At 47.1% G+C, this 24,858-nt stretch overlaps 1 protein-coding gene across 1 annotated transcript in view; it reads right to left on the reverse strand.

Moving 5' to 3' along the window:
* Positions 1–4,743: 4,743 nt before the first annotated feature.
* LOC143287344 (uncharacterized) overlaps positions 4,744–24,858 on the reverse strand; it is a 33,962-nt gene continuing 13,847 nt past the window's right edge. The window contains exons 4-11 of the mRNA XM_076595305.1: positions 23,549–23,733; positions 18,168–18,327; positions 15,921–16,032; positions 14,202–14,352; positions 13,200–13,344; positions 10,495–10,660; positions 8,228–8,418; positions 4,744–4,813 (exon numbers count right to left, since the gene is read on the reverse strand). Of these exons, the coding sequence (XP_076451420.1) occupies positions 4,773–4,813; positions 8,228–8,418; positions 10,495–10,660; positions 13,200–13,344; positions 14,202–14,352; positions 15,921–16,032; positions 18,168–18,327; positions 23,549–23,733 (1,151 nt within the window). The 3' untranslated portion in view covers positions 4,744–4,772. The remainder of the gene's footprint in view (positions 4,814–8,227; positions 8,419–10,494; positions 10,661–13,199; positions 13,345–14,201; positions 14,353–15,920; positions 16,033–18,167; positions 18,328–23,548; positions 23,734–24,858) is intronic.

Consider the following 24,858-nt stretch of genomic DNA (forward strand, 5'->3'; position numbering starts at 1 on the left):
CAAAGTCCTTTGACAATGTAGAAGAGTTTTGTGAAAAACAAAACAAAACAAAAAACAAACCAAAAAAAAAAAAAAAACATAACAAAACATGTCGGGCCTAGATACTTTTTATTGCATTAATATGAAACTTAAACATTTAACGCACTGACTGTTGTATCGTCAGCGTAAAAAGCAAGCAAGCAAACAAACAACAACAACAAAACACACACACACACAGAAACACAAACACACACACACACACACACACACACACACACACACACACACACACAAACACACACACACACAAACAAACCCACCACTACATCCTATTCAAACTCCGCCCAGCCAAGCTTTCCGGTTTTCATGACATGTAAAGCTGGGTAATCCACCCACTTAGTCAGCTATTCGTAACCTTTGTATGAATGGACAAAAAGGAAACAGCAAAAAGCAGTGATGTCATATTTTCACCTTTGTCAATGCTCGGTGAACACTGATGGCATTCTGAACATTGGTTCCCTGTTTCAACATACGATTTTCCTTAACTGTATCCATCGTGTATAGTATTGCATTGTATAGTATTGTATTGTATTACTAATTTCTGTCAAACAGATTTCTCTGTGTGAAATTCGGGCTGCTCTCCCCAGGGAGAGCCCATCGCTTCACTGAGAGCGCCACCCCTTTTTTTGTATTTTTTCCTGCATGCGGATTTTTTGTTTTCCTACCCAGTGAATTTTTCTACTGAATTTTGCCAGGGACAACCCTTTTGTTGCCGTGGGTTCTTTTACGTGCGCTAAGTGCATGCTGCACACGGGACCTCAGTTTATCGTCTCATCCGAATGACTAGCGTCAAGACCACCACCCATGGTCTGGCGGAGGGGGAGAAAATATCGGCGGCTGTGCCGTGATTCGAACCAGTGCGCTCAGATTCTCTCGCTTCCTAGGCGGACGCGTTACCCCTTTACCATCACTCCACAGCGTTATCAATACCCTATTCACTCCAGAATTAAGTTTTCGCCTCAAGAATGCTCTATTCACACAGAATGAAATACCCTTTTATTTCTTAATAATCATTAATCGATAAGCTATACAATTTCCCCCTTTTTTTTCAAATTCGAGACAAAACAGTCAATACTACAGCGAAGGAATTAATTGCAGAAAGTTCAGTAGGAAAACCGACCCATTCACAGTCAATCGTTGAGTTTATATTGAACAAATCGTTTGATCTATTGTTGGCCACACTGGTAAACAGCTTATCCATACAAAAACAACAACAACAAAACAAAAAACCTACAACAGACTGATGTCTTTGTTGGTACTTGAATCACCATCATCAATTCCCTAGCAACAAACAATTTGATTATCACAAATTTCGTTTATCTCACGTGCTGTTGCTGTTTCCAGTGCATGGTAAGAAACTAGCTGCTGTTCTTAATCTTTTTAAAATATTTTTTTTCTGCCCCGTCATCTGCACCGTTTCAGTGGCATTACTCTCACGCTGCTCATTCCGAGTCCCCCATACACGGCCATACCCAGGTTCGTCCATCACAGTCCCAGCGTCGGCAGTCCGCAGGGAACCATCGATGTTAGGTCGCCAGGAGGCCACACACCAGAGGAGACCCTACACTGCTGATGTGTTACTTCGGTGGTGTTCAGTGGTGCCTGTTCTGATTTAGTTTACTTAGGACACCACCTACTAAGCCCCCTACTGACGACAATAATGGCTTAGTTGCGGAGCCAGACTGAGTGAGCGTCCCTCCCAGCGTGAAGACCGCCAGTACGCCCCTCCAACGGCAGCACTGAAGACCTTGACAAGACTCACACTAAACACAGAAGTGGAAGGGTATCGAAACTGATGTCACAATGACAGCAGGGCATGAAAGGTCACAGACTTTGGGACTTTTTTGTTTATATTGATAATGACGACAGAGGAGGATGACGACGATGATGATGCTGATGTTGCTATGGAGGTCCATTTTGGTTTATGATTACGTGACAAGGCTGTACTCTACGCTTCCTTTCATAATGATATGCCGGCGTCAACCAGGCCCGAAAGATACAGACACTTGCAGTGTTGGTCAGGTAATTAGAGCCACACACTCAAAGACACATCCGTGAAGTGGATGACACTCGACTGTGTGGTCCCCCTGTCTCTCCATTAAGCCCACAGCACACTCAACTCTGGGTAGGAGCCGGCCCCCGGCCGAAAAACCCACCTCTGGTGAGATTCGAACCCGCGTCCTCCCAGCCGTCAGTCGACGACGCTAACCATTTCGCCACGGCGGCTGGTTTGCCGTTCTTAATGTTCTTGCCATGTTTGGATTACCGTCCACGTGACCTTCGACACATGCTGTTATCATGGCGGCTGGCAGTGAAAAGGGAAGAAAATGATGAAGGATAGGGAGGGGCTCTGCGTGGGAGGAGGGAGAAGGGGCGTGGGTGGTGGTGGTGGTGTGGTAAAGGGAGTGCGGAGAGGGGAAAGGGAGCGGGGAAGGAGGAGGAAGGTGGGGAGGGGCGGGGGGTGGGGGGGGGGCAGGGGGAGAAGTTGGGGAATGGGGGAAAGGTGTACAGAGAAGGGCGGAGAGGGGTGTGTGTGTGTGTGTGTGTGTGTGTGTGTGTGTGTGTGTGTGTGTGTGTGTGTGTGTGTGAGTGCATATCTGTGTGTGTGTGTGTGTGTGTGTGTGTGTGTGTGTGTGTGAGTGAGTGTGTGAGTGCATATGTGTGTGTGTGAGAGAGAGAGTGCATATCTGTGTGTGTGTGTGTGTGTGTGTGTGTGTGTGTGAGTGTGTGTGAGTGCATATCTGTGTGTGTGTGTGTGTGTGTGTGTGTGTGTGTGTGTGTGTGCGCGTATCTCTCTCTCTCTCTCTCTCTGTGTGTGTGTGTGTGTGTGTGCATATCTGTGTGTGTGTGTGTGTGTGTGTGTGTGTGTGTGTGTGTGTGTGTGTGTGTGTGTGTGTGAGTGTTCACAGCATCTTAGGAGGAGGTGGGTTTGACAGCCAGAAGAAGAAGTAAGAGAGAAGCGGACACAGGAGGGGTGTGTGCTATATAGGAGACGACCTGACTGGTAGGAAGCTGCCGAGCCGACAGGCTTGACAGAAATGAAACAAACAACAACGTAAAACAACAACGAAAAAAACCCCAAAAACCCAACAAAAAGAACAAACAAAGCAACAACAACAGAAAAAACAAACAAACAAACAAACAAATGCGAACATATTACTGTGTGAACAAACACGGGAAAATAAAAAAAAAAGACACTTTGGGAAAATATCGTCGGAATGAAGAATGACGATCGTTGTTGTATGCTTTCCCTGGAGAAAAGCTTCTGTTCATTTAAGGCGAATTAAAAAAAATATAAAAAACACACACAAAAACCCACAAAAAACCCCACAAAAAACAAACAAACTAAGGTCACCGACCTGTATACATATGGTTGCACTTATTGTACACACACACACACACACACACACACACACACACACACACACACACACACGCACATGGAAACCAAACCTTGAAAGAGAGAGAGAGAGAGAGAGAGAGAGAGAGAGAGAGAGAGAGAGAGAGAGAGAGGATGGGTGAATGACTGACTGACTGAATGAATGAAGCCTTTATTTTCCAACGGTGAAGATAATAATTAGCACATTGGACGACTTACATATCTGCCGTTGTTTAAACACACACACACACACACACACACACACACACACACACACACACACACACACATCTATATATATACTCAATACATGTGTAATAATAACGTGGAGCAGAAAAGGGAGAAACAACATCGATTATATGTTCCCAAAACGGAAGACAGTAACACTTCATAAGATTTATATATATATATATATATATATATATATATATATATATATATATATATATATATATACGCACACCTAACATACATGCTACACATCAATAATTCAGTGAAACGATTTGCAAAAACGAAACAGATAAAGAAAACATGCAAACATATAAATGAAATAACAATGAAAACAGAGCAAGAGCTAGAAAGGGGGTGAGGGTGGGGGAGTGGGGGGCAAATAAGGGAGACATGGGATGGGGAAATGGACAGACGGACACATAATGCGGGGTAAGGGGGTCAGGTGTGAAAGGAGAGAGAGAGAGAGAGAGAGAGAGAGAGAGAGAGAGAGAGAGAGAGAGAGAGAGAGAGAGAGAGAGAGAGAGAGATACGGAAATGGATGACTTATTCAATAGGCCATGAGAGCGAGAGAGACAGAGAGAGAGAGGGAGGCAGGGAGAGAGAGAGAGAGAGAGAGAGAGAGAGAGAGGGTGGGGGGGTGATTGTGAAAGCAATAAGAAAAGGGAAAAGGTGTGGCACTGGGAGAGAGAGAGGGGGGGGAGAGAGAGAGAGAGAGAGAGAGAGAGAGAGAGAGATATAGAAAGAGGGATACGGATAATTTATTCACTAAGGCCATGAGAGAGAGAGCGAGAGAGAGAGAGAGAGAGACAGAGACAGAGAGAGGGTGAATGGATGATTTATTCAATAAGGCCATGAGAGTGAGAAAGAGAGAGAGAGAGAGGGAGGGAGAGAGAGAGGTGATTGTGAAAGCAATAAGAAAAAGGGAAAGGTGTGGCACTGGGAGAGAGAGAGAGGGGGGAGGAGGGGGGTGGGGCTCTGCAGTCTCTTAACGAATAAGCCGTAGGCACGCGTCATTGTGAATGGTTACATATTCAACATCTATTAGATACCAACATACAAAGGAATTGGTTTCTCATTAAAAAAAAAAAAAAGAAAAAAAAAAAAAAAAAAAAAAGAAAAAAAATCACCCATGTTGCTTTGTTTGGTATTCCAACTGTATCAGACCTGGAACAGAAAATATCCAAACTTTAATCAATCATTGTTGCTTTTCTTTTTTTTAAATATTTTTTTTATACACTGTTACTGTTACAAATGAGCAGATATTCAAACAAACAAAACAGTCACGCCATTGACTAAACATTCATCAAGGGAGAAGGCTACAGACTTATAAATAATAAAAGATTCTCATCAAACAAAATGACCGAGCCAAACACCCAGATAAAAACGAAACATAAAGCGTGGCTCGGTGGCCAAGTCGTAATGTGCCCGACTAGGAAGTGAGTGTCTACAGGTTCAAGCCCCACATAAACGATCCGGATTCTTATAATCATTCCCCCCCCCACTCCCCCCCCCCCCACCCTCCCCTTGATCTTGAGTGGGGTCTGCATCATTGAACTAAAACACATGGATAGCACATGCCTTCTTTGAGTCCATTTGCTAACTGAAGCCAGCGGAAGAGTTCAATCAACCATTTTGCTTCTCGTGTCAGTATCGCGCGAAGCGGTGACTTCATATGTGTAGCCGAGCGCTCAGCTGGCTTCACAACAAGCTTTCACTTGCTCGCAGCGTTAGTTAAGCTGACATTCCTGTGTCACTGCACTGTTTTCCAGTAATAATTTTGGTAGATAAACCATTGGCAGATTTCAATCAAGACTAGACATTTGGCATGTCGTGGAGGCTCCCGATTTCATTGAAGGCACACGGCTACAGCTCAGAAACTACCACCAGTTAGCAGACGACTTGTCAACGGACTGACGGCCGGATACGAGAAATAATATGGCGTCCAGTTCGCTTCAGCTTTCCTGGCCAATGAGCTGTCCATGCATTTTTAGAGCAGTGGGTCTGCGTACTATTCATTCTGCTGAGACGATAAACCGAGGCGCTTTCGTCAAAGTCCATGTCTGTTATTGATTCATCAAGGTGGGGGATGAAGATGAAGATAGAGCAGATGAGTTTGGCCTTGGTGCTCATGGCGGATCCAGTTTGGACACTTTCCTTACCTACATTTTTCTATCCACTGGAGGCTGTGCACCTTGGAGACTTGCTGCGGATATGGGTACGGCCTGGAACCAGAATCATACCATGTCCGTGGGGATTTTTAAGGGCCGACCGAGACGCACCAGATACTCTAAGAACCGCTGCGACTAAACGTGCAAAGTGGCAGAATGTTTAAGACGCTTATTTGCCAATACAGTGCCCGAGTAGGTATGGGCTCCATTTCTGCTCTCGTCCTTTCTCCCCCCCTAAAGTTTGACTGGGAAATCAAACTGAGCGTCTTGTCATTCCCTCGTCTACCTGAGACGATAAACCGAAGTCCCGCGTGCAGCACACACTTGGCACACTGAAAAGGAACCCATGGCAACGATAATGTTGTCGTCTGGCAAAATTCTGGAGATAAAACATCCACTCTGATAGGCACACAAATGATACATGCATGCCTTCAAGGCCTGGCTAGCTAACACCGGATTACGCTGTTGTCAGGCATCTGCCTAGCAGATGTGGTGTAGCGTATATAGACTTTTCCGAACGTAGTGACGCCTGGCACTGGTTTATCAAGCTGAGGATGAAGATGGACCCAGAACTGATGGATTTGGCCTTGGTGTCCATGGAGATGCCGGGTGAACCATATTTATTTATTTATCTGTTTATCTATTTATTCATTCATTTATCTGATTATCTATTTATTTATCTATTCATTCATTTATCATGACGACTTGCTGTAGCGCATACTCTTGAAGCTCTATTTATTCCATGCGCTTTACGATAGCACTAAAAGCATTAAAAAAAAACCAAAACAAACAAAAAAAACAACAAAAAAACCCAACACTCCCACATACATACACACATTATATGAAACATATGCAAGAGAGGTCAATCAAAAGGATTCATGCCATACAAACCAGTCAAGTAAGGTATCAGGTGTTTTAAAAAAGAGTTAAAAACAAGAAATTAAGATAAACAACAACAACAATAAAAATGTAGACAATTTACACACACACACACACACACACACACACACACACACACATTAACAAACAAGTAAAGCAAACAAAGAAACTACACCATTACGTGATTAAACATTTCTTACTAAATAAATATTCCCCATAACAGCATTTGTACATATTACATTTATGGATTAACATTGGAAATGCAAAACATCATGAGCCCTACTGTGTACAACGTGTATCAAAGATTGACATACGCTTACAGTTGGGCTAACAGCAAAGTGAGCGCTGTATGATCAATGATTTCTTCATTACAATGGGAAGTCATTTACAGCTTAGTCTTTTGTGAAGGACTGTAACTCTCAAACTCGGAGGTCAGATTGCACTGGCGCTTTGTGCTGCAGCCTTGGGGGCTACTTGGCCTAAAACACCCTTGGCCGAGAGAGTGGAGATGTTCTTTGGGCAAGACACTCTCCACTATAATAAAATTCGTGCTCAGACAGTTGTGACAGTAGTTTCCTCCTCTGCTGTTCCCATGGTCATAGTCTGATACGACTATCATACTTACCGCACTCAAAGCTTGCTTCCCTTTTACCTTACCTGCCAAAGCGTTCTGGAAGCCAGCATTGTAGTCACAGGTGATCTATCTGCCAAAGCGGTCTGGAAGCCAGCACTGTAGCCACAGGTGACCTACCTGCCAAAGCTGTCTGGAAGCCAGCATTGTAGTCGCAGGTGACCTACCTGCCAAAGATGTCTGGAAGCCAGCATTGTATCACAGGTGACCTACTTGCCAAAGCAGTCTGGAAACCAGCGTTGTAGTCGCAGGTGACCTACCTGCCAAAGCGCTCTGGAAGCCAGCATGGTAGTCGCTGGTGACTTACCTGCCAAAGCGGTATGGAAGCCAGCGTTGTAGTCGCAGGTGACCTACCTGCCAAAGCGCTCTGGAAGCCAGCATGGTAGTCGCTGGTGACTTACCTGCCAAAGCGGTATGGAAGCCAGCATTGTAGTCACAGGTGACCTACCTGCCAAAGCGGTCTGGAAGCCAGCATTGTAGTCACAGGTGACCTACCTGCCAAAGCGGTCTGGAAGCCAGCATTGTAGTCACAGGTGACCTACCTGCCAAAGCGGTTTGGAAGCCAGCATTGTAGCCACAGGTGACCTACCTACCAAAGCGGTTTGGAAACCAGTGTGGTAGTCACAGGAGACTTACCTGCAAAGGCAGTCTGGAAGCCAGAGTGGTAATCACAGGTGACCTACCTGCCAAAGCGGTCTGGAAGCCAGCATTATATTCACAGGTGACCTACCTGCTAAAGCGGTCTGGAAGCCAGCACAGGTGACCTACCTGCCAAAGCGGTCTGGAAGCCAGCAGTGTAGTCACAGGTGACCTACCTGCCAAAGCGGTCTGGAAGCCAGCATTATATTCACAGGTGACCTACCTGCTAAAGCGGTCTGGAAGCCAGCACAGGTGACCTACCTGCCAAAGCGGTCTGGAAGCCAGCGTTATAGTCACAGGTGACCTCGCTCTGGTAGAAGTCCTCCCTGTCATCGTTGAAGCTGTCGTCCAGGGCAGGACCCCCCACCAGGGCCCCGTACAGCGTGATGGGGTTGGGGGAGGGGGAGTAGAACTGGGTCCACGAGCACTCACTGGGAGACGGCGAGCAGGAGCTGAAACACGCAACAAAACTGACTCCTATGGGAATCGGGGTAATATGTGTGTGTGTGTGTGTGTGTGTGTGTGTGTGTGTGTGTGTGTGTGTGTGTGCGCGCGCGTGCGTGTGTGTGGGGCGGGGGGTTGGGGCGGATTTGTATGAGATGTGTGTGTTTTCTGTGAGTGTGTGATGCAGTATGTGATGATATGGGGTATAAGTTACTGACACACAACCAGCATCATCTCCGCCACCAAAAATATCACCATAGTAGCTGTTGTTGTAGTCTATTGACACAATCACCACTTTCTCTACCTCCACCACCAAGAAGAAGAAGAAGAAGAAGAAGAAGAAGAAGAAGTAGTAGTAGTAGTAGTAGTAGTAGTAGTAGTAGTAGTAGTAGTAGTAGCAGCAGCAGCAGCAGCAGCAGCAGCAGCAGTAATAGTAACAATAATGGAAGATAAAGATCAGGAAGATTAGTGCGAATGTTTTCGTTGAAGCTATCATCGCTGTTATCATCATCATCATCATGATCATGATCAACAACAAAAACAACAACAAGAACGAGAGGATGGGGAGAGGGGTGGGTGGGGGTTACCTTGCGTTGTGGTGAGGGCGGAGAGGAGGGAGGGAGGGTGGATGTTACCTGGCGGGGTGGTGAGGGCGGAGAGGAGGGAGGAAGGGTGGATGTTACCTGGCGGGGTGGTGAGGGCGGAGGGGAGGGAGGGAGGGTGGATGTTATCTGGCGGGGTGGTGAGGACGGAGAGGAGGGAGGGAGGGTGGATGTTACCTGGCGGGGTGGTGAGGACGGAGAGGAGGGAGGGAGGGTGGATGTTACCTAGCGGGGTGGTGAGGGCGGAGGGGAGGGAGGGAGGGTGGATGTTACCTGGCGGGGTGGTGAGGGCGGAGAGGAGGGAGGGAGGGTGGATGTTACCTGGCGGGGTGGTGAGGGCGGAGGGGAGGGAGGGAGGGTGGATGTTACCTGGCGGGGTGGTGAGGGCGGAGAGGAAGGAGGGAGGGTGGATGTTACCTGGCGGGGTGGTGAGGGCGGAGAGGAAGGAGGGTGGATGTTACCTGGCGGGGTGGTGAGGGCAGAGGGGAAGGAGGGTGGATGTTACCTGGAGGGGTGGTGAGGGCAGAGGGGAGGGAGGGTGGATGTTACCTGGCGGGGTGGTGAGGGCAGAGGGGAGGGAAGGTGGATGTTACCTGGCGGAGTGGTGAGGGCAGAGGGGAAGGTGGGTGGATGTTACCTGGCGGGGTGGTGAGGGCGGAGGGGAAGGAGGGAGGATAGGGGTTACCTGGCGGGGTGGTGATTGCGGAGGGGAAGGGGGTGGATGTTACCTGGCGGGGTGGTGATTGCGGAGGGGAAGGAGGGTGGATGTTACCTGGCGGGGTGGTGAGGGCGGAGGGGAAGGAGGGTGGATGTTACCTGGCTGGGTGGTGAGGGCGGAGGGGAGGGAGGGTGGATGTTACCTGGCGGGGTGGTGAGGGCGGAGGGGAGGGAGGGTGGATGTTACCTGGCGGGGTGGTGAGGGCGGAGGGGAAGGAGGGTGGATGTTACCTGGCGGGGTGGTGAGGGCAGAGGGGAAGGAGGGTGGATGTTACCTGGCTGGGTGGTGAGGGCGGAGGGGAAGGAGGGTGGATGTTACCTGGCGGGGTGGTGAGGGCAGAGGGGAAGGAGGGTGGATGTTACCTGGCTGGGTGGTGAGGGCGGAGGGGAAGGAGGGTGGATGTTACCTGGCGGGGTGGTGAGGGCGGAGGGGAAGGAGGGTGGATGTTACCTGGCGGGGTGGTGAGGGCAGAGGGGAAGGAGGGTGGATGTTACCTGGCGGGGTGGTGAGGGCGGAGGGGAGGGAGGGAGGGTGGATGCTATCTGGCGGGGTGGTGAGGGCGGAGGGGAGGGAGGGTGGATGTTACCTGGCGGGGTGGTGAGGGCAGAGGGGAGGGAGAGGGGATGCTACCTGGCGGGGTGTGAGGGCGGAGTGGAGGGAGAGGGGTGGGGGTTACCTGGCTTGGTGGTGATTGCGGAGGGGAAGGAGGGTGGATGTTACCTGGCGGGGTGGTGAGGGCGGAGGGGAGGGAGGGTGGATGTTACCTGGCGGGGTGGTGAGGGCGGAGAGGAGGGTGGCGGCCGAAGCCGACAAGGAAGCTGCGACCCGAGTCGCCCAGCATGTAGTGAATCTGGCCACGGGCCCACTGTCTGTAGGTTTGGGGTTCGATCCCCGCGCTGGCCGCTAGCAGGGCCTCGGTGGCCATGTTGGCTGTCATCACAGACATCGACACTGCATGATGATGATGATGATGATGGTTGTAATGATGGTGAGGATGGTGGTTGTGGTGAATGTGATGGAGATGGTGATGATTATAGTGATGCAAATGATGATTATGATGATGATGGTGGTGGTGGTGGCGGTGATGATGATGATGATGATGGTGGTGGTGACGATGATGATGGTAGTGGTGGTGATGATGATGATGATGGTGGCGGTGATGATGATAATGATGATGGTGGTGGTGACGATGATGATGGTGATGTTGTTGTTGATGATGATGATGATGATGGTGGTGGTGGTGGTGGTGGTGGCGGTAGTGGTGGTGGTTATGATGGTGATGGTGATGGAGGTGGTGATGATTACTGTGATGCTAATGATGAAGATGATGATGATGATGATGATGATGATGTTGGTGGCGGTGATTACGGTGATGGTAATTGAGTTAGCAGCGAATATTGTGATGTTAATGCTGAAGATGAATGTGTTGATAGTGGCGATGATAATGATGAAGGTGGTGGTGTGGTGATGGTGACGATGATGATGATAATGATGATGATGGTAGTAGTAGCAGTGTTGGAGATGATGGTGATGGAGATGTTGATGATTACAGTGGTAATGAAGTCTTATGAAGAAGAAGAAGAAGAAGAAGAAGAAGAAGAAGAAGAAGAAGAAGAAGAAGAAGAAGAAGAAGAAGAAGACACCCCCACCCCCATCCCCTAAAAACAACAACAACAACAACAACAAAACAACAACAAAAACAAACCAGCGGCATTTGTCCTTTAAAGTAAGGGATCCAGATCCAGACACGACACAAGTCTCAAAGACTATATCAATCATGATAAAAGATTTAAGGCCAGCGCCTCGTCTTTCAATCACAGTCTCAAAGACTGTATCAATCATGATAAAAGATTTAAGGCCAGCGCCTCGTCTTTCAATCACAGTCTCAAAGACTGTATCAATCATGATAAAAGATTTAAGGCCAGCGCCTCGTCTTTCAATCACAGTCTCAAAGACTGTATCAATCATGATAAAAGATTTAAGGCCAGCGCCTCGTCTTTCAATCACAGTCTCAAAGACTTATCAATCATGATAAAAGATTTAAGACCAGCGCCTCGTCTTTCAATCAAAGTCTCAAAGACTGTATCAATCATGATAAAAGATTTCAGGCCAGCGCCTCGTCTTTCAATCACAGTCTCAAAGACTGTATCAATCATGATAAAAGATTTAAGGCCAGCGCCTCGTCTTTCAATCACAGTCTCAAAGACTGTATCAATCATGATAAAAGATTTAAGACCAGCGCCTCGTCTTTCAATCACAGTCTCAAAGACTGTATCAATCATGATAACAGATTTAAGGCCAGCGCCTCGTCTTTCAATCACAGTCTCAAAGACTGTATCAATCATGATAAAAGATTTAAGGCCAGCGCCTCGTCTTTCAATCACAGTCTCAAAGACTGTATCAATCATGATAACAGATTTAAGACCAGCGCCTCGTCTTTCAATCACAGTCTCAAAGACTGTATCAATCATGATAAAAGATTTAAGGCCAGCGCCTCGTCTTTCAATCACAGTCTCAAAGACTGTATCAATCATGATAAAAGATTTCAGGCCAGCGCCTCGTCTTTCAATCACAGTCTCAAAGACTGTATCAATCATGATAACAGATTTAAGGCCAGCGCCTCGTCTTTCAATCACAGTCTCAAAGACTGTATCAATCATGATAACAGATTTAAGGCCAGCGCCTCGTCTTTCAATCACAGTCTCAAAGACTGTATCAATCATGATAAAAGATTTAAGGCCTGCGCCTCGTCTTTCAATCACAGTCTCAAAGACTGTATTAATCATGATAAAAGATTTAAGGCCAGCGCCTCGTCTTTCAATCACAGTCTCAAAGACTGTATCAATCATGATAAAAGATTTAAGGCCTGCGCCTCGTCTTTCAATCACAGTCTCAAAGACTGTATCAATCATGATAAAAGATTTAAGGCCTGCGCCTCGTCTTTCAATCACAGTCTCAAAGACTGTATTAATCATGATAAAAGATTTAAGGCCTGCGCCTCGTCTTTCAATCACAGTCTCAAAGACTGTATCAATCATGATAAAAGATTTAAGGCCAGCGCCTCGTCTTTCAATCACAGTCTCAAAGACTGTATCAATCATGATAAAAGATTTAAGGCCAGCGCCTCGTCTTTCAATCACAGTCTCAAAGACTGTATTAATCATGATGAAAGATTTAAGGCCTGCGCCTCGTCTTTCAATCACAGTCTCAAAGACTGTATCAATCATGATAAAAGATTTAAGGCCAGCGCCTCGTCTTTCAATCACAGTCTCAAAGACTGTATCAATCATGATAAAAGATTTAAGGCCAGCGCCTCGTCTTTCAATCACAGTCTCAAAGACTGTATCAATCATGATAACAGATTTAAGGCCAGCGCCTCGTCTTTCCATCTGTCCCTGTGGCAACACCGCCACCATCACCAAAACAACAGTAACAAGACAGCCACAAGGAGATAGGGACCAGCAGTTACCTGCGTAACGTAGGGGGCCCCAGGATTCGCGGAAGGCCAAACCTTTAGGGGTGTAGTCCACTGAGCCACCCGGCATCCAGGCCTTGAGTGTGCGCTCTATGTCTTCTCTGTACACGTTCTTCTTGGTAGCCATGTACAGCAGAACCTGTTGGCAAAGACCATAGGTTACAGTGACAGCTGAAGTGAGGCGGCATTATTTTCTTCAGGAAGGTAAGGTCGTTGTGTACAGGTACAACTGTTTACTTGCACTAGTGGTCAGTGTAATTGGTTACCCTAAAGAAAAAGTTGAAGAAGTGTAAACAAAACCATAGCAAGCAAAAACGACGACATCTGGGCTTGAATTCATCATTCACTCTAGCATATCACGCGTAATGCAATGAGCCTTTCAAGTTTATTGTGTTATATCCACTTTTTTTTTTTAATCTTGGGATTTACTATCCAGAGTTCCTTTCAGTGCCCCTTGGATTAATATTATTACTTGTTTCTGGCTCCCACAGGCGTGTGTCTGGTATTTTTCCGCCGATAGACATCATGGGAAATGTTTATATTATTATTTATTCGGTTTCTTGTCTTTTCATAACACAAACTTTAGATTAAAACCCCCCAACAAAGACAGAGAGAGAGAGAGAGAGAGAGAGAGAGAGAGAGAGAGAGAGTGGGAGAGAGAGAGAGAGAGAGAGAGAGAGAGAGAGAGAGAGAGAGAGAGAGAGAGAGAGAATCAAACGATTGAGCAAAATTAATGTACATAAATAAAATCAAATCCCGATTCGTATGTAGGGCTCGAACCCAATTGCACTGGCTTGGAAGACACGCACATTACCACTACGCCACCACTCCACACTAAACAAACAGCCCGCAGTCCTCACCGCCCCCACCATAACCCCCACCTTCCACCACAACCCTCTCCCTACCCACCCCCTCAACCGCCAAGCCTCCTCCACACCATCCAGAGAGCAAAACAGAACAAGCAAACAATCTTCAGTTGTCTGATCAATCACTCACGGCTGCCAGACAGTTTTTGTCGTCCCAAGACACGGCCCAGCACTCTGCGCTGATGTAGTTGTCCTCCGCCTGTTGCAGGTAGCGGTTATCTCCCGTGGCTCGGAACAGCCAGGCGGCAGCCCAGGACAGCTCGTCCATGTAGCCCGAGGAACTGCGTGGGGACACGTGCGCGCGCGCGAACACACACACACACCCCCCCACACACATTCACACAGACATGCACATAATCATGCACACAACACACACACACACACGCGCACGCGCGCGCACACACACACACACACACACACACACAGAGGTCAGGGTAGCGGTCATTAAAGTGAAACAGACAGACAGACGGACAGACAGATATACAACAGGCAGGCAGACAGACAGACAGAAAGACGGATAGACAGACAGGCAGACAGACAGACAGGCAGCCAGACAGACAGACGGACAGACAATCGGACAGACAGGCAGACAGAAAGACAGACAGACACCTGTACAATTCCTGCACAATACACAGGGAGTCGCTGTACAGACCACGGTAGTGGTCAGCAAAGTGAAACAGACAGACAGACAGACAAACTTACAGACAGACAGACAAACCGACAGACAGGCAGGCAGACAATCGGCACGGCAGACAGACAGACAGAGACCTGCAGAACTCTTGCAGAACAGGCAGGGAGTCGCTGTTCAGACCACGGTAGCGGTCAGCAAAGTGAAACAGACAGACAGACAGACAGACGGACAGACAATCAGCCAGCCAGCCAGACAGGCAGACAACCGGACAGACAGACAGACAGACAGAATAAATCCAGATATACAGACGGACAGACAATCGGCCAGAAAGACAGACAATTGGACAGACATTCAGACATACATACATACAGACAGACAGAAAGGCAGACAACATCTGTAGAACTCTTGCAGAACAGGAAGGGAGTCGCTGTTCAGACCTAGGTAGCAGTCAGCAAAGTGAAACAGACAGACAACCGGACAGACAGACAGACAGACAGACAGAATAAATCCAGATATACAGACGGACAGACAATCGGCCAGAAAGACAGACAATTGGACAGACATTCAGACATATATACAGACAGACAGACAGACAGAAAGGCAGACACACACCTGTAGAACTCTTGCAGAACAGGCAGGGAGTCGCTGTTCAGACCAAGGTAGCGGTCAGCAAAGTGAAACAGATAGACAGGTAGACAGGCAGACAAAATAAATCCAGACAGACATACAGACGTACAGGCAATCGGCCAAGCATACAGACAATCGGACAGACATTCAGACATACATACATACATACATACAGACATACATACAGACAGACACCTGTAGAACTCTTGCAGAACAGGCAGGGAGTCGATGTACAGACCAAGGTAGCGGTCAGCAAAGTGAAACAGACAGACAGACAAACAATCGGACAGACAGAGAGACAGACAGACAGAATAAATCCAGATATACAGACGGACAGACAATCGGCCAGACGGACAGACAGGCAGACAGACAATCGGACAGACAGAGAGACAGACAGACACCTGTAGAACTCTTTCACAACAGGCAGGGAGTACCAAGGTAGCGGTCAGAAAAGTGAAACAGACAGACAGACAGACAAACAGACAGAATAAATCCAGATATACAGACGGACAGACAATCGGCCAGACGGACAGACAGGCAGGCAGACAGACAATCGGACAGACAGACAGACAGAAAGGCAGACAGACAGACCTGTAGAACTCTTGCACAACAGGCAGGGAGTCGCTGTACAGACCACGGAAGCGATCAGCAAAATCGTACAGCTCCTTGGCATGTCGCAGCAAGAGGCTGGAATACTGCGTGTCTGTCAGAACACAGAAATATAAGAATAACTATGGTGTAATCGTCAGGTTCAACACACAACAGACGGGCGCAACAGCCGAGTGGTTAAAGCGTTGGACTTTCAATCTGAGGGTCCCGGGTGGGAATCGCGGTAACGTCGCCTGGTGGGTAAAGGGTAGAGAACTTTCTCCCAGGTCAACATAAGTGCAGACCTGCTTAGTGCCTGAACCCCTCCGTGTGGTATACGCAAGCAGAAGATCAAATACTCACATTAAAGATCCTGCAATCCATGTCAGCGTTCGGTGGGTTATAGGAACAAGAACATACCCAGCATGCACACCCCCGAAAATGGAGTATGGCTGCCTGCATGGCGGGGTTAAAACGGTCATACGCGTAAAAGCCTACTCGTGTAGGTACGAGTGAACGTGGGAGTTGCAGCCCACGAACGAAGAAGAAGAAGAAGACAACCTACATCAGATGCATTGATCCCATCATAAATGAACAAGTGCCTGAAGATCTGTGATTTAAGTTGAGAATCTAGAAATATGCAAATAAGTAAAAGGCTCTGTACCAAGTTCTGAAGTGACACGAAACACAACTGTATGCTTTAGAAAAAAAAAACAAAAAACACACACACACAAAAACACATCAGTTTATTAACGTGGCAATGATTATGCGAAGAGTTAACCCCACAGCTCATTACAACTACTACTGCTACTGCTACTCCTACTGCTGCTATTGCTACCGCTACTGCTACTATTAATCCATGGCTTGGTGGTGTCTGGCCAGTTCTTGCGTTTTTGTCTGAGTTTGGTTATCGTTCACAGTTTGAAAGTCCGTGAGGGTGTGCGGTTGAATGTGTGTGTGTGTGTGTGTGTGTGTGTGTGTGTGTGTGTGTGTGTGTGTGTGTGTGTGTGTGTGTGTGTGTGTGTGTGTGTGTGCGCGCGCGCGCAGTGATTTTGTTGTTGTTTTGTTTTGGCTTTGTGTGTGTGTGTGTGTGTGTGTGTGTGTGTGTGTGTGTGTGTGTGTGTGTGTGTGTGTGTGTGTGTGTGTGTGTGTGTGTGTGTGTGTGCACTTAATGATGTTTGTTTGTTTGTGTGTGTGTGTGTGCGTGTGCGTGTGTTAACATCGACATTTCCACAGAAATCAAATTACGAGTATTACATATTCTACTTACTATGTAAACTCGATTTTGAATTCGATACATCTTCATCAAAGTGACACTCATAAAAATGAATCGTTTAGCACATTTAACATGATAATATGACACTGTCACAGGTCCCGAAAACTGGTTTGGTCGTTAGGGTGGTATACTACTGAACACATCAACAGACATTCTCCATGTCTGGCAGTCCTGGGATAGGGCCCTGAGTTTTGGCAAAGCCTCTCTGTACCCCCACTTAGTGATGTTGCCTGCCCGCTTCTTTTACTGAACAAGAACCCCCACTGACATGCTGACAGGTACACGTACACACTGCGAGTCAGTAAGACACAAACCATCACAAATAGATTGAGGGCCCAGTGGTAAAGCAGCCGACTAGGATGCCAGTGTTTATAGGTTCAATTCCAGTGATAGACTGACCTGGATTTTTACTGTCCCTGTAGTGGTGGCCTTGAGACGAGCAAATGGAGGTCCCGTGAGCAGCATGCTCTTAGCGCAAGTAAAAGAACCAAAGGCAACAAAAGTTGTCCCTGTCAAAATTCTGTAGAAAATCCACTTTGATAGTAAAACAAATACACATGTAGATTGGGGGAAAAAAAAAGAGAGATAGAAAAAAAATTGGTGGCGGAAAAACCTGGTGTGACAAAAAAGTATTACAATACAATGCAATGCAACGCAATCCATTGAAATACAATACAATACAATGCAGTACAATACAATACAATGTAACGCAATGCAATACAATGCAACGCAATACAACACAACGCAACGCAACGCGACGCGACGCGATGCGATGCGATGCGAAACGATTCGATAAGACACGATACGATACGATACAACGCAACACAACACCACACAACTTCAACTGCAACTACACACAACACAACAACAACACAACCACCACCACCACCACCACCACAACATCACAACACAATTCATCCTACGTGTCACAATACCAGTCACTACTATCTCTAAACCAGAACCCTCGTCCTCACCAACACCCTGAAAGGCAACAGATCCAGCCGCCAAGGCCGCCGCCGTTTCTGCCAACACGTCAGAGCCTGGGGTCTGGGGGGTCAGCTTGTAGGCCGGCCTGTCCATGGTCATGTCCTCTGGCCGGCCCCAGTACCGGTGGTCTTCCTCAGGGTCCCCCACCTGCACGTCAAGGTGTCATCCCGAGTCACCTGTTTTCCCTCGATTGTCGACTGTCATTCAAAATGACGATGCCAATTCGCCGATTCGCTTGTCATTACTATGGTGATGCTACCGAATCGGGTATTCCCGATTCGCTTGTAATTAAAATGGTGATGCCGATTTGCCTATCACTAAAATGGTGATGTCGATTCGCCTATCATTAACATGTTGATGCCGGTTCGCCTATCATTAACGTGGTGATGCCGATTCGCCTATCACTAAAATGGTGATGCCGATTCGCCTATCATTAACATATTGATGCCGGTTCGCCTATCATTAACATTGTGATGCCGATTCACCTATCATTAAATGATGATGCTGATCTGTTTGTTCCCGATTCGCTTATCATTTAACTGGTGATGCCGATTCGCCTATCATTGACATGGTGATGCCGATTCGCCTATCACTAAAATGGTGATGCAGATTAGCCTATCATTAACATGGTGATGCCGATTCGCCTATCATTTAAATGGTGATGCCGATTCGCCTATCATTAACGTAGTGATGTCAATATTCTTCTCTCGATCCGCCTACCATTAAAATGGTGATGCCGATTTGCATTCTCCCGATTTACATGTCATTAAACTGGTGATGCCAATTTGCCTATTCCCGATTCGTCTGTTGCTAAAATGGTGATCCCAATTAACTTATTTCTAATTCGCTTACTCTCGATTCGCCTTTCACTAAAATGGTGACCCTAATCGGGTATTTCTGATTCGACTATCGCTATTACTAAAATAGTGACTCTGATTTGCCTGTTCCTCGGGTAATTCGCCTATTCCCAATTCGTCTAGTAGCTACTAAAATGGTTATTCCGATTTGCCGAACAACACTGTACTACACAACACAAACGAACACAACGCAACACAACGCTGCACACCACAACACAACACAACAAAATACCCTTGCCTTTATACCACTGTCCATCCACGTTTGTTTCTGCTTGATTCCACATTGTCGCAAAAAACAAACAAAACAAACAAAAACAAAGCAAAAAAAAAAAAAAAAAACAACCACCAAAGCAAAACAAAACAGAACAACCACAATAAGAAACGGCGCCAGTGGTCGGCAAGTGCGAATGTAACACACAACAATTGTTAACAATATCGATTCAAAAATAAAAAAGAAAGAAAAAAAGACAGACAGGGGAAAAAAAAAAACAAAAAAAAAACAAAACAAAAAAAAAACCGAAATAAAAAATATGCCGTATTCGATTATAACCACCAGAACAGCGGTGGAGGCAACTGCTGTCCCATATGGGCTAGAATTCTATAATAGTGGAGAGTGTGTTGCCAAACTTACAATTCAGGATACAGCACTCAGAGCCAGTGCAATCTTTCTAGCTCAGAGTAATAGTACTTCCTCAAAGACTAAGCTGTAAATTAATTTCCATTGCAGTGGAGAAACCATTGATCCTACAGTTCTCACTTTGCTGTTTGCCAGACTCAAAGCTTATTTGAATCTTTCTTTGATTTTAGCCGAACACTGGGAGTGAATAGAAACACAAAAGACTAACCTTATGGATTGAAAACGAACTATCATAAGACGCAACACAAGATGAGACGTGGAATCGACGAGTTTCGACCGGCAAAAGCGGTAAAAACGGAAACGAGCAAAAAATAAGCTGAACCTGTCTTTGATAATGGCGTCTTGACAGTCCTATTTTGGAAGCCACACAGCACGTGGTTTCCAAAATAGAAAAGTCATTTTGGCTAAAACAACAACAAACAAACAAAAACAGAGAGGGCATGGGGATTCCAAAAGAATAAACCTATCCAAATGTAAAGCCTGGTGCGCATGCAAAGACGTACATGCGAGCAAACATCCAGTGCAAACAGTTCCTTCGTGGCATGCTATCAAATCACATTAGAAAGAGTTTAGGTTTCCAAAACCGAACTCTTGGACCAAAGCAGGAGTAGAGATATCTTGTTTCTGAAAAAAAAAAGAAAAAAAGTTGACCGGTTTTTTTTGGTGATGACTAAACCATGCGAATCCAGAAAAAACAAGAGAGGCAAGGCCTTCAAGACTCACTTGCGACACGCGCTGTATCCAGTGAAAGAATCATAAAAAAAAAGGAAAAAGAGGGGGAAAAAGGGAATTAAAACATAGTCTCACTCTGTTTACGCACGTGAGTCAAAAAAGGGGGAAAAAAGGAAAAAAGAAAAGAAAAAAAAAAGTTAAAGTGGGTCCTGAAAATATTTTTTGATAAACCAGCCGCAGTGGCGAAGTGGTCAGCGTCTCGAATTGACGGCTGGGAGGACGCGGGTTCGAATCTCACCGGAGGTGGCTTTTTCGGCCCGCGGCCGGCTCCTACCCAGAGTTGAGTATGCTATGGGCTTAAATAAGGAGACTGGGACCGCACAGTCGAATATCATCCACTTCGCTGTTGCGTCTTTGGGTGTGTTGCTCTAATTACCTGCCCAACACTGCAAGTGTCTGTATCTCTCGGGCCTGGTTGACGCCGGAATATCATTATCAAAAGAAGCGCAGAGTACAGCCTTGTCACGAAGTCCCAAATCAAAATGGACCTCCATAGCAATATCGTCATCATCATGGTCATCCTCCTTCATCATCACCAATAGAAACAGAAAAAAATGTCCCAAAGTCTGTGGCCTTTTATGCCCTGCTGTCATGGTGACCTCAGTTTCGATACCCCTCCACTTCTGTGCTTGGGGTGAGTCCTGTCAATGTCTTCAGTGCCGTCAGATTCATGGAGGGGCTGTTGTTGGAGGGACGTGGCGATGGTCTCCACTCTGGAGGGGACGCTCACTCAGTCTGGCTCCGCGACTAAGCCATTATTGTCGTCAGTAGTGGGCTTAGTAGATGGCGTCCTAAGTATGTTAAATCAGAACAGGCACCACTGACTGCGGACTGCCGACGTTGGGAGTGTGACAGACGAACCCGGGTGTGGTCGTGTTTGGGGGACTCGGAATGAGCGGCGTGGGAGCAATGCCACTGAAACGGGGCAGATGACGGGGCAGAAAACAAGAGATAAGCTAAAAGGACAACCAAAAAACAAAATCAAAATAAAACTGGCACGCTAGCCGGATCAAACCACTGATGTTCTATTCATTAACAGGCAGTCTAATTCCCACCGTTACGCCACATCTGACGTCACTCGACAAAACTCAATATCTAAAGCTATGGGTATTTTTAGCGTGATAAAAAAATATTGTTTTTGAGGTAATAACACCATTTAAATCATGTTTTCTTGACATTTCTCGATTATTTAGAAAATTCGTTTAATCCTGCCATAAAGGACACGTTGACATTCTCCTCAGGCATACTGAAACATCTATAGATCTGCACAAACCAGTCCGACAACAGCTGACAGAAACTAAAGAAACGTTTGATTCAATTTTTCATTGATGTTCATTCCAGTTAATTCAGTATCCACTTCAGAATATTCGTATGCAGTAAACAAGTCGATGGTGTAGTTAGTGTCATTGTATATGTTTTGTTCAGAATTTGTATTTCTTTTCTTGTAATTACAAACAAGAAAAACGATGTCATGCCTTTTCACCAAGCATAGCCTACGATTGGCAACTGAGAAGTGGTAAATGGCGTTTTCGGATTCCGGAACAAGCCTCAACGAAATAAACTATTAATGATCCGGAAATACACTGTAATTCGGGAGACTTACAACCTATCATTGGTATGATTGTGAAGATTTTTTTGCCTACTATGTATTAGCAGACAAAGTATTTCCAGGGAAACTGGCAATGTTAAGGTTTACCACGGACACACAGACATACACACAGACAAACAGACACAGACACACAGAGACGCACAGACACACACACAGACACACACAGACACACAGCCACACACACATACACAGCAAACTCGTGATACTGAACACGTGCTCAATATCAGAATATTTCGTTGTTGGCTTTGCAGCTTTCATGGCTCCTAATCAAGAAATCTACAACGCCAAATAATGCATACATCATCAAGTGTAAGCAAACAGTCGCGTGGGTGCACACTCAGTACATGTAATCAATAACTGACCTACATAATAATAACAGATCGTCAGCTAGAGAGGGAGAGGGAAAGAGAGGGAGGCAAACAGACAGACAGACAGAAAGAGAGAGAGATAGAAGAAGGGAGAGAGGGAGGGAGAAAGAGAGACAGAGAGAGACAGAGACAGGGCCAGGGACAAAGACAGGCAGAGACAGACAGACACCATGAAAGACCAGAGAGAGACAGACAGACACATACACAGACACAGACAGAGACACATATAGAGACACAGAGAGAGACAGAAAGAGACACAGACAGAGACAGAGAGACAGAGACAGGGAGACACAGAGAACGAACCGTCTGCTGTTGTTATTTTCTCACACAGATGAACACTGACCTTTGTGTAAAACAAAAGACCTCAGGGGGAGGGGAAACACAACCTAGGGATGACATCCCCCTCCCTCCACCCCTCACCCTGCACCCACCCTCCACTCCCCTTTCCCCACCACCCCTTGCTACCCACCCTACGTATCCACCCACCTGCGCATAGAACTCCTAGCAGGAGGTGCAAGGATGACTTCCCACCCCACCCCCTCCGCCTTCCACCACCCCACCCACCTACCAGCACATTGAACTCGTAGCAGGAGGTGTAGGTATGATTCCCCCTGCTAGTGGATTGATAGCCTAGAGGTAACGCGTCCGCCTAGGAAGCGAGAGAATCTGAGCGCGCTAGTTCGAATCACGGCTCAGCCGCCGATATTTTCTCCCCCTCCACTAGACCTTGAGTGGTGGCCTGGACGCTAGTCATTCGGATGAGACGATAAACCAAGGTCTCGTGTGAAGCATGCACATAGCGCATGTAAAAGAAACCAGGGCAACAAAAGGGTTGTTCCTGGCAAAATTATGTAGAAAAACCCACTTCGATAGGAAAAACAAATAAAACTGCACGCAGGAAAAAATACAAAAAAAGGGTGGCCCTGTAGTTTAGCGACGCGCTCTCCCTGGGGAGAGCAGCCCGAATTTCACACAGAGAAATCTGTTGTGACAAAAAGAGAAATACAATACAATACCCCCCTGCCACGCAATCCCCTCCACCCTTTCCCCGTTCCACCACCCACCCACGCACCCACCTGGCATAGAACTCGTAGCGGGAGGTGTAGGGATGACATTCCCCCTCCTCCTTCCCCCCACTTCCTCCTCCTTCCACCCACGCACCCACCTGCGCATAGAACTCGTAGCGGGAGGTGTGCGCCTTAAGGAAGTAGTCGAGGGGCCACCTGACGCAGTCGTACATGTCCCGCAGCAGCCCCGTAGTGTTGTAGGCCTGGGGGAAGTGGGTCAGACCCAGCAGCAGCATGCTGGTGGCTGCCGCCATGGGGAACCCGAACTTCACGTGGTCCCCCGCTGAACACACAGAGGGTTTGGGTGGGTGAGGTGGGTAGGCAGGGGACAGGTTTTGGGTGCGTGGGAGGATGGGGTAAAGAAGAGAGGGAGGGAGAGAGAGAGAGAGAGAGAGTGTGTGTGTGTGTGTGTGTGTGTGTGTGTTGTTGTTGGAGGATGTGTGTGTGTGTGTCTGTTTGTATGTAGATGTGTGTGTGTGTGTGTGTGTGTGTGTGTGTGTGTGTGTGTGTGTGTGTGTGTGTGTGTGTGTGTGTGTGTGTGTGTGTGAAAACAGAATAGAACAGAAAGATGTTCGTCATTCGGATTCGAAGATGACCATGACTTTAAAAATCAGATGGAAGATCGATGGTTGTGGGTCTAGAGGTGACTGATGAGGCTAATCCGGGCCCTGAAGGCTCGCCCACATGTGCGACACAAGTGAGTGGGTGCTGTCGTGGCAGTACATGCTGCTCAGGCCTGGCGCACATCACGCTTTCGCAGCGCCTTGTTGATGCGCCTGGCTTCAGCTGCACGGGTTCTGTGGTGATCTTGCTGCGTCAAGCTGGCCGGTCCAGAGAAAGCATCTTCCATGTGTTGATGTCGCCGGCAACGTCTTTGAAGGATGCTTTGAGGCAGTGTTTGAAGCCTTTCTTCCGCCCTCCAACTGAGCGCTTGCCCTGACACAGTTCTCCGTACAGCAGCTGTTAATCAGTCGACTGTCAGGCATTCTGACCACATGTCCAGCCCACCTGGCTTGGATTTTCTGCAGGAGGGTGTAGACGCTGCAGAGGCCAGCTCGTTCCAGGACTTCCGTGTTGGGGACTTTGCCTTGCCACCTGATGTGAATAAGTCTGCGAAGACAGCTCAGGTGGAAGTGATCGAGTCGTTTGGCGTGTCTGCTGCAGACAGTCCAGGTTTTGCTGGCGTTAAGGAGGGTGGTAATGACCCCTGCACAGTAGACCTTCAGCTTGGTGGTAGCGCTGAGTCCTCTCCTCTCACAGTTCTCATGGAGTCTCCCGAAGGTGGCGCTGGCTTTGGCGTTCCTGTTGTTGACTTCAGCGTCCATGCCTACCACGCGAGAGAACTTGCTGCGGAGGTAGGTGAAGTTGTCGACTGCTTGAAGATTCTGCCCCTTTACTGTAAAGCGCG

This window comes from Babylonia areolata, chromosome 11 (genome assembly GCF_041734735.1).
Source record: "Babylonia areolata isolate BAREFJ2019XMU chromosome 11, ASM4173473v1, whole genome shotgun sequence".
Taxonomy (NCBI): domain Eukaryota; kingdom Metazoa; phylum Mollusca; class Gastropoda; order Neogastropoda; family Buccinidae; genus Babylonia; species Babylonia areolata.